The sequence below is a fragment of the Rana temporaria genome, chromosome 9 (genome assembly GCF_905171775.1).
Source record: "Rana temporaria chromosome 9, aRanTem1.1, whole genome shotgun sequence".
In the NCBI taxonomy this organism is placed as follows: Eukaryota; Metazoa; Chordata; class Amphibia; order Anura; family Ranidae; genus Rana; species Rana temporaria.
The window spans coordinates 59039270-59057037 of record NC_053497.1 but is presented as its reverse complement, the minus strand read 5'-3'; the positions used below and the strand labels follow the sequence as shown (position 1 = coordinate 59057037).

Genomic DNA, 17768 nt, shown 5'->3' with positions numbered 1-17768 from the left:
TGATTGTAAAGTCTCTCTTTTATATTAAAAAAAAAAAAAAAAAGTGTTATACTTGCTCTGTTGCAGTGGATTTTCACAGAGCAGGCCAGATTCTCCTCTTATCGGGTCCCTCTTCTGTGCTCCTGGCCCTTCTTTCCTGTTTGGTGCCCCCAAAGACAGAAGCTTGCCATGGGAGCACCTGAGCTGAGTCACAGCTTCCTGTGTCCATTCAGACACGGAGCCCTAACCTGGCCCCGTCCCCTATCTCCCCTGATTGGCTAGCTGACTTTTATTGACATCAGCGGAAGCAAAATAGGGTTTTCTTCCGTCTGAAAAGGCGGATCTTTGCGGACGTTAGCGGATGCATCATCCGCTAACGTCTGCAATCCCATAGGGAAGCATTACAAACATACTTGTAAAAAAACGGTCCGTTCGTCAGTGTGTAAGGGCCCTAAGGGGGGCAGCTGCTCCCAAGACTTTTATCCTAATGCATAGAATGCATTAAAAAAAAACCTTGTGCCTTTAAACTCACTTTCATTCACACCATTGTGTTGTAACTTCTTCAAAACGCATGTTCACAATAACCTAAAACTGCAAGAAAACTAGTTTTTCATTATAATTTTAGAAACCCTTCACATTAGTCTGTTACAATACAACAAAACATAGAGCAGCGCCATCTAAGCGCAGCAATGTTCAAACCTTTTTAATATAGGACAGACAATTTGGAACTCACAAGATCGTAGAGATCACAGCGCATGTATGAAGGTTGTTACTATACAGTGCATTGCTGTATTCCTTGTATAGTTCTTGAAAAATATCCGATAAATTATAGTCAATAGTATTTCATTGATAATGCACTAAAATACAATGTGGTTTTTCATTGGTGTGTTTTCAGTCACATATCTATGATTTCACATTTGCGGGGGAAAAAATAGGAGAAAAAGAGGAAAAATGCACCTCACAAAAAATTGCTGGCATGACCAGGGCCCTAGTCAGCCTGGCAGCAGATCAGAGTGCTGTAGGAGGGCAAGGATTATAAGAATTGAATATGGCCCCTTCTATAATTAAAACATTAGTTCGTCTAATTTATGCAAAGTACAGGTTGTGTTTAACTCCATTTGCATCTCTGGTCAGGCCTTTTCATATGCAGTAGTGAAATTAAAGCTTGAAAACAGATGCTAAACCTGGGTACACACGGGCCGACTGTGGGGAGACAATGGGTGGTTAAAATAAAAACAGTTGATATTTGGCCTGCTTCTGTCGGACGTGCATGTTGGAGAACCAGCATCCGACTGACTCCTGATCAGCGCTCTCGGCCAATGGCAGAGAGCACTGATCAGATTGTTCTGACTGGGGGGGGGGGGGGGCTCTGTCAGGACACAACAGCTCAGTGGGAGAAATCTCTCCTGGTTGGTACAGTGGCTCCAACTGGAGCTGACCGGGTTTTTTTTTTTTTTTCGTTCAAAGGGTTGAAAAAAAAACACCCAGCTTTAGAATGTGTCGCTCACTCATGAATAAGTCTAGCTTTTACGAGCTGTAAATGGACAATAATATTCTCTTACAATAAACCCATCTTAGGAGACCGATGGTGTAAACGGTTGTTCAAGGAAACCTCAGCTGTGGAGAAGAAAACTACTTCCTCACAAGCCCCAATTTCTGAAGAGAAGCTGCAGCCAAGTTCCCCGAGCACTACAAAGGAAGGTATGAAAAGAGCTTTGTGATTTTCTTCTATTGTACAGTGTTCAGCAGCTTGTGTTATTTGGCAGCTGTCCATTTTCACTTCTGACACATCCTTGATCGACTTGGAATAGATAAATAGACGCCTGTACAGTGTATAATCAAAAACAAAAGCCTTGTGAATAAAATCCTCCAGAAATTTATATGCCTGAGATATGCAATGGGGTTTGTTCAGTAGACCACTGCTTGTCCAGAATCTGAGATGTAATTGCAGGGGCTTACTCAGAAGACCACTGTTTGTCCTGAACTTGGACTGTAATTGCAGGGGCTTACTCAGAAGACCACTGCTTGTCCTGAACTTGGACTGTAATTGCAGGGGCTTGCTCAATAGACCACTGCACACCCTGGAATGTAACTGCAGGGCATGCTTACTAGACCACTGCTTGTCCAGAACCAAAGATGTAACTGCAGGGTTTTTCTTAATAGATTACTCCAAGCCCAGAACCTGAGATGTAACTGCAGCAATTTACTCAGTAGACCACTGCGTGTCCAGAATCAGGGATGGTACTGCAGGGGCCAGCTTAATAGATTACCGCATGTCCAGACACCTGTGATGTACAGTGGATATAAAAAGTCTACACACCCCTGTTAAAATGTCAGGTTTCTGTGATGTAAAACAAATGGGACAAACCTAAATCATTTCAGAACCTTTTAATGTGACCTATAAACTATAAAATTTGAAAAACAAACTTAAATCTCTTGGGGGGGGGGGGGCAGCTAGCAGAAGCCTAAAGGTTTTGTGCCAATATTGAGTGGTATTTGTTCATAATTCCCTCCTACCTTGACTAAGGCCCCTGTTCCAGCTGAAGAAAAACTGCCCCAAAGCATGATGTTGCCAATCACCACCATGCTTCACTGTGGGTATGGTATTCTGTTGGTGATGTGCACTGTTTTTGCGCCGAACATATCCTTTGAAATCATGGCCAAAAAGTTCAACCTTGGTTTCGTCAGAACACATTTTTTCACATGCTTTTGGAAGACTTCAAATGTGTTCTTGCAAAATTTAGCAGGGCTTGGATGTTTTTCTTTGTAACATAACCCAGACATCTGAAGACTACGGGAGATTGTTGTCACATGTACCACACAGCCAGTACTTGCCAGATATTCCTGCAGCAGCTTTAATGTTGCTGTAGGCCTCTTGGCAGCCTCCAAGACCAGTTTTCTTACATTTTGGAGGGACGTCCAGTTCTTGGTAATGTAACTTTTTTTCTCCACTTGATGACTGTTCCATGGTATATCTAATGCCTTGGAAAATCTTTTGTACCCGTCTCTCTCCTGACTGATACTTTTTAACAATGAGATCCCTTCAATGCTTTGGAAGCTCTCTGTGGACCATGGCTTTTGCTGTAGGATGTGACTAAGAAAATGCCAGGAAAGGTCTACTAGAGCAGCTGAACTTTATTTGGGGTTAATCGGAGGCACTTAAAGGCCTCATGCACATTGGACATTTGTGGACGTTTTTACAGCAGCTGTTCTCCCTTTTTTTTTTTTTTTTTCTACAGTCATTAAACTCTCCATGTTATCCTATGTGTCCATGCACACATGGACTGTTATCAGCAGTTTTGGGCAGTGGCGTTTTTGAGCAGTAAAAAAAACTCTAAAAACGCTCTAACGCTGATAAACTCAGATAAACGCTCAAAAACGTTGCTCACCAGTGCTTAACGTTTTTGATCCATTAAAAATTTAAAAAAACCCTAACGCGGAAAAACTCACTGCAAAGCTACTGGTGTTTTTATAAAGTTATTTTAACGTCCAGTGTGCATGACCATGAGGCCTAAAAGAGAAGTAAGGTGTGTGTGTGTGTGTGTGTGTGTGTGTGTGTGTGTGTTTTTTGATTTATACTTGCCTAGGTGGATGCAGTATCGTTAAAGTGCTGCATTTGTCCCTCGGCACCTCTGCTCTGAGAACCGAGCGATTGAACATAGCCATTGTTGGGATGAGGTGGTGCCTGGACTGATATCTATGACGTCAGCTGGGCACGGACTTCAGTCCGCTCTCTGCTGAAAACTGGTCACAGGACTGCAAAATGAATTTCACTCCTGTGATGATCCATAGGATAAGCCCAAACGAGCTTTGGCTGATCTCCTCTAAATGATGACAGGTATGTACTGACTCCTATTTAACATGAGTTTGAATGTGATTGCCTAATTCTGACACAGCTACATCCCCAGTTATTAGAGGGCGTGCACACTTATGCAACCACATTTATAAAAAAAAAATGTTTTACTTCCCTTATTTCAGTTTGTTTTTCAATTGAGTTGTACAGTTTATAGGTCACATTAAATGTGGAAAAAGTTCTGACATGATTTATCTTTGTCTTTTTTTTTTTTTTTACAGAAAACTGAAATTTTAACAGGAGTGTGTAGACTTTTTTTTATTTCCACTGTAGGTGCAGAAGTTTACCCAGTAGATCACTGCCTGTTCAAAACCTGGGATGTAAATATAGGGCTTGCTTTAAAGAGGAGTTCCACCCAAATTTGAACTTCCGCTTATCCCACTCCTCACCCCCTTACATGCCACATTTGGCATGTAATTTTTTTGGGGGGGGAGTGGGGGCTTCAGGAAGAGTGGGACTTCCTGTCCCACTTCCTCCTTCCTGCAGGCGACTAAGCTTAATCGCCTACAGGAAGGGGCTGCTGTAGGTGATCGCCTAGGACGTCACAGGTCCTAGGCAATCTCCTGGCCAATTACACGGCGCCGGGCCGCGCCGCTCGCGCAGTGGGTGCCCGGCCGTGAAGCCGAAAGCTGTCACGGCCGGGTGCCCACACTGAGAATGAAGACGCCGGAGGGGGGGGGGGGGAGAGGAGCGGAGCCCCGGCCGGCGCGTCGCTGGAGCAGGTAAGTGTCTGTTTATTAAAAGCCAGCAGCTACACTTTTTGTAAGTTCTGACTTTTAATAAACATACAAATTGGCTGGAACTCCCCTTTAAGTAGAACTTCACCCTAAAATGGAAGTTTTTTGTTTTTTCTAATACATCTTTATATATATATATATATATATATATATTTTTTTTTTTTATATTTTTTATTTTTTTCTTCTGTCATCTGTATTGTATGTTTGTTTTTTGTCTTTTCCTGGTGGCAGGTTCTTGGTATCAGTTGTTTTCTAGGAATAATTGAGATCATATTTTTTGTGTTCCAGACGCCAGCAACCTTAAACCGAATAGCTGTATACTTCTCCGATGAAGAGTGGGAATTGCTGGAGGAATGGCAGAAAGAGCTCTACAAGAAAATCATGAAAGAGAACTATGAAGCCTTAATAGCACTTGGTGAGAATAACAAATTGAATCTGTAGCACTGTACATATGTCTTCAAATGTGGGCTTGGCGAGAAGGTGTGATTTTATGTAACTGGTATTTGCACATGTTAAAGATAATGGTTCATAAATTTCCCCTTGTGCATAGGAGCTATGCTCACTGTTTAATGCTGGCAATATGAATAGTTTCAAAGGACTTTTTCGTAGGATACTTTTTCTGTACTTGTGTTTGCAAAAACCTGTCGTGTTGTTGTTACAGTTTATGCAAAAAAAAATGAATGAACTGAATTAAAATAAGCTTTACCATAGGCCTCAATGGTGTGTGGCTGACGGGACACTGTTCGCATCCTCTTTTTTTTTTTTTTTTCCTCCTTTATTTCTTTCTCTCTCTCACCCGCTTCTCCCTATTTCTCTTTCCTACCCCCCCCCCCCCCCCCCCCCATTCTACCCTTTCCTTCCCTTTTATTTATTTATTTTTTTCTCCATTTTTGTTTTCTTTAAGCTAAAACATTGATGCACTCTGTCATGGCCGAATACCGTTTAAGATATAGGCCATCATCACTAGTTGCTATTTTCTCAACGGTAACAAAATCTTTATTGTTTCAGGCAAATATACAGACAATGTTAGATTGTGTTATTTACGCTGAATGCTATTACCCCAACTGTGATATAGCATGGCCATTTAACACACATATATATATATATATATATATATATATATATATATATATATATATATATATATATATATATATATATATATATATATATATATTATTGTCATCTCGTGTCAATAAAAAGATGATAAAAAAAAAAAAAGCTTTACCATGATGTATTGCAAATGGAAACATCATTCCCTTTTTGACTATAAGGCCTCTTTCACACGGGACGGATCCGTGATGACCCACCCCGTGAACCTCCGCTTGCTCAGCGGGGATCGCTCCACTGGATAACAGGGTGGTCCCCGCACACTGTGCAGGGACCGCCCTGTCAGATCTCTGCTCTCCCCTATGGGGGGATCGGATGAACACAGGCCGTCTGTCCGTGTTCACCCGATCTGCAGATGGATTGAAAAAATGGGTTTTCCTCCGACTGCAGAATCGGAGGATTGCGGACCCGGATGAGATTGGGTGTCAGCGGATAATCATCCGCTGACACCCGCAATCTCATTGGGATGAATGTGTGTCCCTTTTTCATCCGTACACGGATGGGATGAAAAAGCGGACATACGGTCCGCCCGTGTGAAAGAGCCCTAATACTCTGCATGGTTCTTTAAAAATGTTTTAATAAAATCTTTATGCAATAATAAAAAATAAAAAAAAAGCGGCTACAGAATTTTTAGTTGATTTAAATATAAGAAAGTCTTTAGCACCAAGATTTAGTGGAATATCAATATTTAAAAATCCTATTGAAAGTGATACTGAATTATATGCTTATTTAAAAAAAAAAATAATCCAGACACATTCACTACTTGATGGCCCCGTAATATGTGTCTTACTTTTTCTTTTTTTGTAACTTTCCTAGCGATCTCCTGGACCTCTCCTTTTCCCCTTTGTTCCCATCTGATTTAAATGAGCAGTGGGCGGTAGTTGCCATGTGCACTGCTCTATGCACACTACAAGTCCCAAAGTCCCTAGTCCTGGGAGTAAGAAAGAGGATGGCTCTGCTCCCACATACAGTGGGACTATGGAGAATGAACATAGCCATCCTCTAACTAACAGGAAGTTGGATTTTTGCAGCAAAGAAAATGAATTTAGAAGACACTGAGCGCAATAGAAGATATTTTTTTTTTTCCAGAGTTAATACATACTTAAATAGAATATAATTTTTATTTATTTTTTAACCAGAGTTTAGTGTCCTTCTAATGTTCATCTGATCCTTTAATAATGAACATACACTGTAAAGTCATTTTCCACACAACAATCCTTTTATGCTTTCAGGTTACCCCACAGTGAATCCAAATATTTTACGGAAAATCAAGCAGGAAGAAGTTATGCGCTACACAGCTTGTTCTACAGATGATTTGGAGCAACCTGAAAGTCCCAGTACAGGTAGTTGTCTTTCATGTATGTAACCTTACACATGAACCATGTGTGCATGTAGCAAATAAACTGCCCTTGCTATTGTACCCAAAATGTTGGATTTATTAAGTCGGCTTCCAAAATGTTAATGAATGTGTACTTTTGTTGTAGTAGTAGTTGTTGTCCATGTTCCGGTACTTGCATTGTCCCTGCACAGGGTTCAGGAGTGTGTATCACACAAGGTACAATGCTCTGAATTGGGTAACACAGGCCAGTGTTAACCCAACATTACTACAGAGCTCTCCTGCTAAGCCTCCTATTTCCACAACTTCACCTTAAAGTGGAGTTCCACCCATAAATATAACATTACATCAGTAGTTTTAAAAAAATGTCATTAGTCCTTTACGAATTTTTTTTTTTTTTTTTTAGATGCCTTCAAAGTGTTGTTGCTAGGCAGAATAGTTAATCTTCCCTCTTCCTGCACCTAGGTGCTTAATGCTTCCTAACCTACACCGCACAGACTCCTGGGAATGTAGTGGGTGTAACTTTCCAGGAGTCTGTGCATTCCCCAGTCTCAAAGAATCATGTGACTTGGACAGCACAGGTGCTGAAACCTGATCTGACACTGCTTGTGCAGCACTGAGCATGTGCGAGATTTGCAAGGCTGAAATCCAGGAAGTCATACAGTCTGGCTTCATGATGCACACACTTAAGATGGCCCCAGTCAATTTCTATTTTATAAAGTGTCTAAATGCTATAACAACCTAACAAAACGGACCTTGGTTTACAGACTAACTTTACTAGAATACATTAAGCTTGTGTATTACAGGGGTATTTATATTTAAAAAGTGAAATTGTGTCCGGAACTCTGCTTTAAGTACAGAGCTCCCCCCACCCCCTTCCTAGCATAAAAGGACACATAGGAGGGGTGATGCAGAAGAGCAGCTACTACTTACCCGAGAGTGTCAGGGAAAAGCCCTCTGTGCCAGTGAGGATTGCAGAAGGAGATGCTGCCTCAAGGCTGGTCAGGGAGGCGCTGTGTCTGAGCCGATGGCAGCAGCGCGCTGTCACTAGTAAACACAAAAGGAGGTAGAGGAAGTTTTCTGCACTACTTTTTGCCTTTGACCACTTCTGCGCTTACCAGTGACACGTTGGAGTGCAATCCATAACGGGTATAGAGGCACTCACAGGTCTTGCAGCAGAGATGAATTGGAGCAAGAGCATTTTGTTAATGAGGGTTTTTGATCGGGTACCCACCAACTTATTTTTAGCACCACATCCCTAGATTAAGTAGATAAACTCGAGAGGTATTGGGGATTTTTTAGGTGCAGAATAGTGTTACAAATAATATCAAATATAGTATTTAAAAGTTATTTATTAATTATTTTGAGAGGCAAAATAAAAAAAATTGTTAAAAGTAATAACAATTGGCAAGTACAATAGAACACAATACTAGCAAGACAGCACTGTAAGATGGATTTCCCAACATGTTGGGGTTCTTCAGGGAAGGCTGTTTAGCTTGGACAGCCCCCCTGAAGAAGCCCGACATATGGGCAAAACATGTTGGGAAATCCATCTTACAGTGCTGTCTTGCTAGTATTGTGTTCTATTGTACTTGCCAATTGTTATTACTTTTAACAATTTTTTTATTTTGCATCTCAAAATATATATATATATATATATATATATATATATATATATATATATATATATATATATATATATATATATATATATATATATATATTTATATATTTATATTATTATTTTTTTTTTTTTTAAATACTATATTTATTTGTAACACTATTCTGCACCTAAATCCACAATACCTCTTGTGATTAGCATTTTGTTAATGTTTTGAGGAAGCTTAATCTGTCTTTCAAGACATTTAAAACATACATATGTATACTGTTGTTTTCGTGTCTTGAGAAAAATGGACGGAAACATTGACCATAAAATGCTGTTGCTTTGATTTTTCTACACCCCAAGACCTGTGATTGCCTCTATACTTGGTTTGCATTTGTACGGATGTTGTGTGTGTTGTGTGTTTTTTTTTTTGTTTTTTTTTTTTTGTGGATGAGAACCTGGGCATTTACCTCACACATAGTGTGCGGTGGCTAACTTTTGGACTGACTATACTACCTAACTATTATTATATATGTATTTTTATATTCTGGAGAATTCAATTGAAAGTCCTGTAACATACCCCGATAGGCAGGAATACTCAAAACTCCCAGGTGGACAGGAGCAGAGATGAGAACTACAGCAGGGAGATCTCACTGTTGGAGTATACAAGACCTGTAAGAAGCTATCTCAGATACTCCGTCGTATCTCTCAGAGTATCTATGTGACTGATTCATAGAATCAGTTACGCATAGATAGCCCTAAGATCCGACAGGTGTAATTGTTTTACACTGTCAGATCTTAGGATGCAGTACCGCGGCCGCCGCTGGGGGAGTTTGCGTCGTAAACCAGCGTCGGGTATGCAAATTATGAGTTACGGCGATCCACGACGGTTTTTCGCGTTCGCTACGTCGCTGCTAGTCTAGTTTTCCCGTCGCAAATTTAGTCGTCGTTTTGAGTGCCTTAACTTTACACGGCACACGTATGTGCTGTATAAAGTATGGCCGTCGTTCCCGCGTCGAAATGTAAAAATTCACGTCGTTTGCGTAAGACGTCCGGGAATACGAAAGTACGCTACGCACGTCGCCGTTCGAAAAAATTACGTCACTTCGTGCAAAGCACGGCGGGAATTTAGAAACGGAGCATGCGCAGTAGGTCCGGCGCGGGAGCGCTCCTAATTTAAACGGCACGCGCCCATTTAAATTACGCGGGCTTACGCCGGAGGCCGCCAGCGTAGGTTTTCATTGCAAGTGCTTTGAATCAGGCACTTGCGATGAAAACTTGCGGCGATGTAACGTATCTACGATACGTTACGCCGCCGCACTTCTACGTGAATCTGGCCCTAACTTCTCACATCAGCCTCCTCCTATGGCAGAACTATAACTTTTGGATGGTTCCCTCAAAGTAATTGATAGAATTCCAAGTTCTGTTAAGGTGAGGTTGGAGATATTTCATCAGTTTGTCCTGAATTTGTTTAGGAATACCCTTGTGCCAGATGTACCTTATGGACCTCATAAGCTCCATTATATCTATACCACTTCTACTTTCCTCTCAGTTCTAAAAATCACAAACGTTTACTCCCAGGCAGGTAAGACAGATGTGGATACTTTTTATGTGTTTTTAAAGGGGTTATAAAGGTTTGTTGGTAAGCTTGCCCCCATCAACTGAGCTGTTCTGGCTGTGGGGGTCAGTCAGCGTGTTCGCCCCCTCCCTTGGGACTACATCCCTGCGGGGGGAGGCTGTGAACGCAGCCTCTCCCCGCAGGGATGTAGTCCCAAGGAAGGGGACGAGCACGCTGACTAAACCCCAGCAAGAACGTCTCGGATGATGGGGGCAAGCTTATCGAGGAGAAACAGGAAGTGAGAAATTCGGACAAAGGAAAAAAAACATTCAGAAGGAAAATCGAAGGAAAAGGTAAGTGAACCAACAATGCACTAGCTTAAAGGAACCTATTTAGAAAATAAATAAACAACCTTTACAACCCCTTTTAAGTTGTCTTCTTGGTCAAGAAGGAGATAATGGAACCTAACGTCTGTCATATGGGCTTGTGACAAAAAAGCTTGTTAAATTCCACTTTCAATAGTATAAAAGGCTGTGTTCTTACCTGCTCACATTTTACTAGATAATTCCGGGATGGATGCCAATCTATCAAGAATAAAACAGGATGAAGATCAATATTCATCAGCCAGCCCAGATTCAGAAGGAGAAACTAATGGTTATCATGGTTCATGTGAGTAATTGTGTGCTGAACTTATGATGGTACTGTATATGTGTCTATATTCTCTTTTGTGTTGAAGTTTGGGGAGTAAAGAGCAAGGAATTGTGTATTCTGTAGATGTGAATGTTCTGCAGAGGTGTACATTGCTTAGTTTTGCTGGGGTCTACAAGTCAAAAAGGACATTCATATTTCACATGTCATCCCTGAGCAGATGATGTGAGATGCTAGGATTTGGCCATAAACCCCTAATGCCTCCTTGGTGTCCTCTGTCAATGGAGGCTGGGACAGAAAGTCATTGGTGTACAATTCTCCTGTCTGTTGCTGGTATATCATCCGATGAAACCCAACCCCTGAATACTCTCTTGTTCTGTTGTTTCTATTCACTGATCTTCCACCACCTCTGTCCTGAAATTTCCTGCTGAGGATTCGAGTCGAACTCATGTTCGACTCAAACATCGTATGTTCGACCATTTGTCGAATTACGAAAGTTATGGGCCGTTCGCGCCAAATTCGAGTGGCGTGTCACGGCCCATAATTTACTGCGGCATCGCAGTGCATTGCTGGCTGATGATTGGCCAAGCATGCACTATAACCCACATGCTTTGGCCAATCACAGTGCGCAAAAAAGGAGAGCCATAATTGTTTCCAAAGCCAGGGTGGCTTTTGCCAATTTTGTCTCAGGGGGTTTAGGAGAGAGAGAGAGAGAGACTCTAGATCCGTTCCTGTATGCTCTTCCTAATATACAGGCAGGCGATTGTGCTTGCTGCAGTATTTTCACTTGGTGTACTGTGTCCTCTGCACAGTGTGCACCTAAAGCTACGTGAATACAATTGCTAGTGTTCTCATATTCATACCACAGGCAGTGACTGATCAGCAAGTATTGTCAGTATTTGTGCAGCTACATCTCCCTGCAGGCCATTAGTATGTCTGGAAGGACAACAAGGAGAGGCAGAGAGTCACGAGCCGATAAAAGAGGGCATGCCGGCTCTGTGTCTAGAGGCAACAGTCGTGTACATAGTGCATCCTCATCAGCACGTGGCCATGGGCTTGATCTTGAAGATTGATTTCACTGAACAGAGCTTGCACAGTATGCAATTGAGCTACTGGCCTGTCCTGCATCCAGTGTCCTTCCGGAACGCACATTCAGTGCTGCTGGAGGCTTTGTAACCGATCACAGGATGCACCACTCCACCGACTCGGTCGATCGATTGACCTTCATAAAAATTAATCAGGCTTGGGTCACCACCAGCTACCAAGCACCTGATGCTGATGTAACTGAATAATTTTTTTGGAAATGTCAGATCTCTTCAAGACTGCCTATGCTCATGCTGAGTGACTATCCTGTTATGCTTGCTGAGTGACTATCCTTTTTCCTCCTCAATGATCATGCTGATAGTTTGTAAGAACTTTTTTGGTTCTGGGCACCGCCACAAGTGGCTAAGGCCCAATTTTTCTGCCCCTGTTTAACAGGGGCGTGTAATTACAATTTTTTTATACTTTGTAGCAGGGCTCATTCTTGCGCTCCAACTAGAGTATCTGTGAGGGGTTGCTGTGTTGTGGAACCAGTGCCTAAGGCCCATTTTTCTGTCCCTGTTCACAACAGGGGCATGTAATTACAATTCTTGATCTAATATTTCGCAGCAAGGCCCATTCCTGCGCCCACCAAGAGTAACTGTGAGGTCTTAGTGTTTTGGCACCAGCACCAAAGGCCCAATTTTTTTACCACTGTTCAACAATGGCATGTAATTACAATTCTTGATATAATAGTTCACAGCAGGGCGTTCCAGCGCCCACCAAGAGTAACTGTGAGGGCTTTCAGTGTTGTGGCAACACCAACACCTAGGGCCCAAATTTCTGCAGAGCATATACGGCAGGCCCCTACTTTCAAACATCCAACTTACAAACGACTCCTACTTGCAAACGGAAGGAGACAACAGGAAGTGTGAGGAAATGTACCCCTAGGAAGGGAAATTCTCTTCTGTAAGAGGTGTCTCCTGTCCACTGATGCTTTATCACCAATCCTTGTTTCACTAAACCCAAATAAAAAAAAAAAAAACATTTGTCATTGGGACATAAAGTGAGGTGAAATCTTCTGAACAGATGCACACAGACAGCAAAACAAATGTTACAGGGGTGATAACCCTTCTCTGTTTTCCAAAAAGCTTAAAAAAATAGATTTTTTTGGCTGGAGCTACACTTTAAAAAAAGTACCAGTTCAAAATTACAAACAGATTCTACTTAACAACAAACCTGTCTTGTTGCACCGCCTGTATACTGCTGTTTAAAGTATATAGGGCCAAAGGGGCTGGTAATGACCTGGGGGGGGGCGGGGGTAAGGGAGCTTGTTGGGGTGTTGGCTGAACTTCTACTTTAAGACTTAATGCACACTGGGCATAAATAATGCTTCTTATTCAGGCTTTTGGCAGTTTTCTTTTGTTCTTCAGCCTAAATAAGCAACTCTTTTAGCCTATTTGTTCATGCATATTTGGGCATCTACAGACATATGTGCAGAGGAGTGTTTTCAGGCTGGAAAAAAAAAAACATCACACTTGTATTTTCCATGGGAAGTTTTGGGGCAGAGAAAAATGCTTGATGCGCATAAATGCAGCATTTAGGAGCTTTCAGCAGTTTCAGGTGTACACTGATTATAGTAGTGTACGTAGGGCCTTGTATTTGGGCAGGATGTGTATGCCAGCATTTTGCTGCTGTGTATGCAATAACGCTTGCATCGATCTGTTTGATATACACTATATTACCAAAAGTATTGGGGCACCTGCCTTTACACGCACATTAACTTTGTGGCATCCGTCTAAGTCCATAGGGTTCAATATTGAGTTGGCCCACACTTTGCAGCTATAACATCTTCAACTCTTCTGGGAAGACTGTACACAAGGTTTAGGCATGTGTTTATGATAATGTTTCACCATTCTTCCAGAAGCACATTTGTGAGGCCAGGCACTGATGTTGGCCGAGAAGGCCTGGCTCAAAGTCTCTGCTCTAATTCATCCCATGTGCAGGATAGTCAAATTCCTCCACCTCAAAATAACTCATCTATGTCTTTATGGACCCTGTTTGTGCACTGGTGCGCAGTCATGTTGGATTAGGAAGTGGTCATCCTCAAAATGTTCCCACAAAGTTGGGAGCATGAAATTGTCCAAAATTTCTTGGTATGCTGAAGCCTTAAGTGTTCCCTCCACTGGAAATAAGCCCAACTCCTGAAAAACAACCCAGCACCAGCAAGGATTGCAGAATCGCCAAATGATTTAGACCAGTGCACAAAGCAAGGCCCATAAAGACATGGATAAGTGAGTTTGGGGTGGAGGAACCTGATTGGGCCTGCACAGAGTCCTGATCTCAACCCCATAGAACATCTTTGGGATGAATTGGAGCAGAGACTGCGAGCCAGGCCTTTTAGTCCACATCAGTGCCTGACCTCACAAATACACTTCTGGAAGAATGGTCAAACATTTCCATAGACACACTCCTAAACATTGTGTACGGCCTTCCCAGAAGAGTTAAAGCTGTTATAGCTGCAAAGGGTGGGCCAACCCAATATTGAACCCTATTGACCAAGACTGGCATGCCATTAAAGTTCATTTGCGTGTAAAGACGTGCGTCCCAATACTTTTGGTAATATAGTGTATGTAGGCTGCAGTGTGTACACTTTTTTTGTGAGGTAGGCTGAGAGTGCAGTTTTTTTTTTTTTTTTTTTTTTTAATGCCTGGGTGAGCTACTTTGTCGAACCGTGTGTGCGTTACAGATTGCGTTTAGTTGACAAGGCAAATGGAAACTATATACAATCATGAAATGTGCCCCAAATGCATTGGTGGCACCAGACAAGAAGTTTAATTCTAAAAAAATATATATTTTATACTGTTTTTGGTCTCTGTGCTTCTTTTTACAGATGATATCCCTCTCGGCACGAACATTGAAGAAGAAAACCTAGGGAAATGGAACGATCAACTGAACCTTCAAGAACCTGTTTCAATGACCTATAACCTCTCCCAGTGTTTCAGTGAAAACATGAATGCAGAATTATATCCAGCAACTATGTGGATAGCAAGAGATACATCCCCCAATGGCTTTGTAATGCCTAGCTCTGATGGGAGAGCATTAAGCCCGATCACAGCCGTGCAGCAGATAGACAGTCCTTATAGCTGGTTCTTCTTTAATAAATCATTCTTGAACGCGAACATGGAACCCAAACCTGGTAAACCAGGAGAGCTGAGGCCATACAAATGCTCAGAGTGCGATAAAAGCTTTACTGTCAAGTCTAACCTGATTAAACATCACCGTATTCACACAGGGGAACGTCCATACAAGTGTACGATGTGTTCCAAAAGCTTCAGCCGTAACTCGCACCTGATCACCCACCAGCGCACTCACACAGGAGAGCGTCCTTATAAGTGTAATGAGTGCGACAAGAGCTTTATCCAGAACTCTGTGCTAATCCAACACCAAAGGATCCATACTGGGGAGCGTCCCTTTAAATGTGAGCAATGCAATAAGCGCTTCAGTCAGAAATCCTGCCTCATCCGTCACCAAAGAACTCACAAGAGATAACGTTTGCAAAGGTGCAAAGGTGCAAAGCATGTTTGGCATACAGGGATGTTTACATGTATGAGTGTCAGTGTCATGGGATATGGCAGAAGTTGTCAGATAGGACTCAAGCAATAACAATGGTCTAAAAGTATTTTTTTTTCTTCTCTAGAGGATCTCCAAGAATCAAGTCAGTTGTATAGTAACCCCACATTTTTGGCAGTGCTCTTTGCTGGCATTTTCAGATGAAAAAATTCTCATTAATATTTTCACATGCCCAACTAAACTACATCTATAGTCCAAATTTTGACTAGTATTAGGACATGCTGACTTTCATATGCATGAGCACATCGTGTACATAAATGCATCTTTAAAGAGGAGCTATCTAGAAAAATGTTAAAGAAAAAATATCCACGTGTATCTTTTACTATACATAACTTTTTTATTGTCTTGAAGCCACTGACAGCTGAAGGTCCAGAGAATATAAGGCTAGGTTTACATCTGTGCGGGTTGTGCTACTGCAGGACCCGCAAAAAAAATACCATCAGCCGCAACCACCCACACAGAGAAATGTGGGACCCGCAGCATCCTAATTGCATGCTACCCGCACTGGAAATCGTAACTCTACTGGGAACCGAGGTGCAGACTGAGATTTTAAAAAATGGTGCAGTGACTTCTTTCCTGCATGTTGCGGGGCACGGCAGCCCATTCAAATGAATGGGCTCTTGTGCCTGCGCAAACCACCGCCTGTGCAGCTGCACAGGTGTGAACCTAGCCTAAGAGACGCTTTGCTGACCATTTTATTCTCCTAATATAATCAATCCTGCTTGCTGCTCTGCAAAGTCCATGCCATTCATCTGATTATCAATTTTACTACTTCCCTTCCGTAAGCCAAAGTGAAGCATTCTCACTCTTATTTGGCCATGCTGTTACTATTACAAATGGACCTGTATAGGCTTTGCTTAGGGTATCATTCCTTGAGGCTTGGTTAACACCTATGCATTTCTCCGCATACGTTTCTCCGCATCCAATTCGCATAGCAGGAGAATGTGACTTGCTCTCTATGGAGCCGGTTTACATATCTCCGCAGTGGGTCTGGTGCGGTGTGCAGGAAAAACGTGTGCCTTTTTTGGTGCGTTTCAGGTTCGATTTCAGCCAAAAAATTGTACCTGAAATGGTGAACCAGCATGCACCGGACCCCTGCTGTGTGACAGATGCGGCAACGGTGTGAACCGAGCCTTAAAGAATGGTCTGCTGAGTGTTTTATGAGAGAGATCTCCACCTAGAACAGTATGGCAAGAGTTCCTGTGCTTGTTTCTGTTTATTATAGAACCTTAGTCACATGGCTAATGTGATGGACAGAGAAAACTTTGAGGAGCCGGAAATGTTGTCATGAGGGTAAGATGATCATGCAAACCTTGTACACCTGGGTCCCCCAAAAATAGTCAGTGGATTCAAAACAACTTAAAAATTCTAATATGTAACATAAGAAAAGGTAAATATGATAAAAATATTTCCTTATCTCTCACATGGAGCTTTTCTTTTAAATGTTCTTGTAGATGGCTGGTCTTTACTGAATGCTTTTGTGAATTTTTAAATGTAAGCGTTGTGATTTTTTTTTTTTCCTGGCTCTACATTTCTGACAGACGTGGTTGGAATCAATTAAAAATTACAAAATAGCACATCTAAAAAGCATTAAAGTGCACTAAAATGCAGATGTTTAAAATGAAGGGTTTTAAACACTGACTTGTGAGTGGGTCCTAAAAGTTATAAATGATATCGCCATAAATTCGGCTATTTTCAGCAATCACAGCATCATTTCTAGTGCTGGCTGTTGTCTAGCACTCTAATACAGATAACAACTTCAAAAAGTTATTTTCATCTAATTCAGTGTGAAGACAGAAGGTTGTCTCCTTATTTCCATCACAATTCAGAGTCGTAGGGTTATTTCACATTTTGGGATAGTAGACAGACATGAGAATTTTACCTTTATGTTGTCCTAGTGGTCAACTGTGTTCCCACAACTGCTGATGGGCTGCTTAGACAGGTAAGGATATAAGTGTCAAACTAAAAATAAGCAAACTTTTGGGAACAAGGGTATACATTCCACCTGTTTTTAGGGTGGTACCTCTAACCTGTTCCCAATGCTGCAGCAGCTCCCCGATTTCCCGCCCCCCCCCCCCCTTCATGACAGCATTACGGGGAGAAGTTCCCTGTACTAGCTGTTCGGTTTTTGTTTTTGTTTTTTAAATCGGCACGGCCGTGCGGTGCTCTGCTCACACGACTGTGTGTGAATGAACTACAACCCCCGACATCCATTGTTGCTGTCGGGTTGTAGTTCTCCATGAACTACCATGGAGCTGTGGAGCACTGTGGTAGTTTGATACTTTCTGTTG

General features: G+C 41.9%; 1 protein-coding gene across 1 annotated transcript in view; it reads left to right on the top strand.

Annotated features, from left to right (window-relative positions):
* The window catches only part of LOC120913580 (zinc finger protein 75A-like), a 35115-nt gene extending 17557 nt beyond the window's left edge, over window positions 1–17558 (top strand). Inside the window, exons 4-8 of the mRNA XM_040323615.1 lie at window positions 1558–1680; window positions 4858–4984; window positions 6912–7022; window positions 10738–10845; window positions 14738–17558. Coding sequence (XP_040179549.1) covers window positions 1558–1680; window positions 4858–4984; window positions 6912–7022; window positions 10738–10845; window positions 14738–15396 — 1128 coding nt within the window. The 3' untranslated portion in view covers window positions 15397–17558. The remainder of the gene's footprint in view (window positions 1–1557; window positions 1681–4857; window positions 4985–6911; window positions 7023–10737; window positions 10846–14737) is intronic.
* Window positions 17559–17768: the final 210 nt, after the last annotated feature.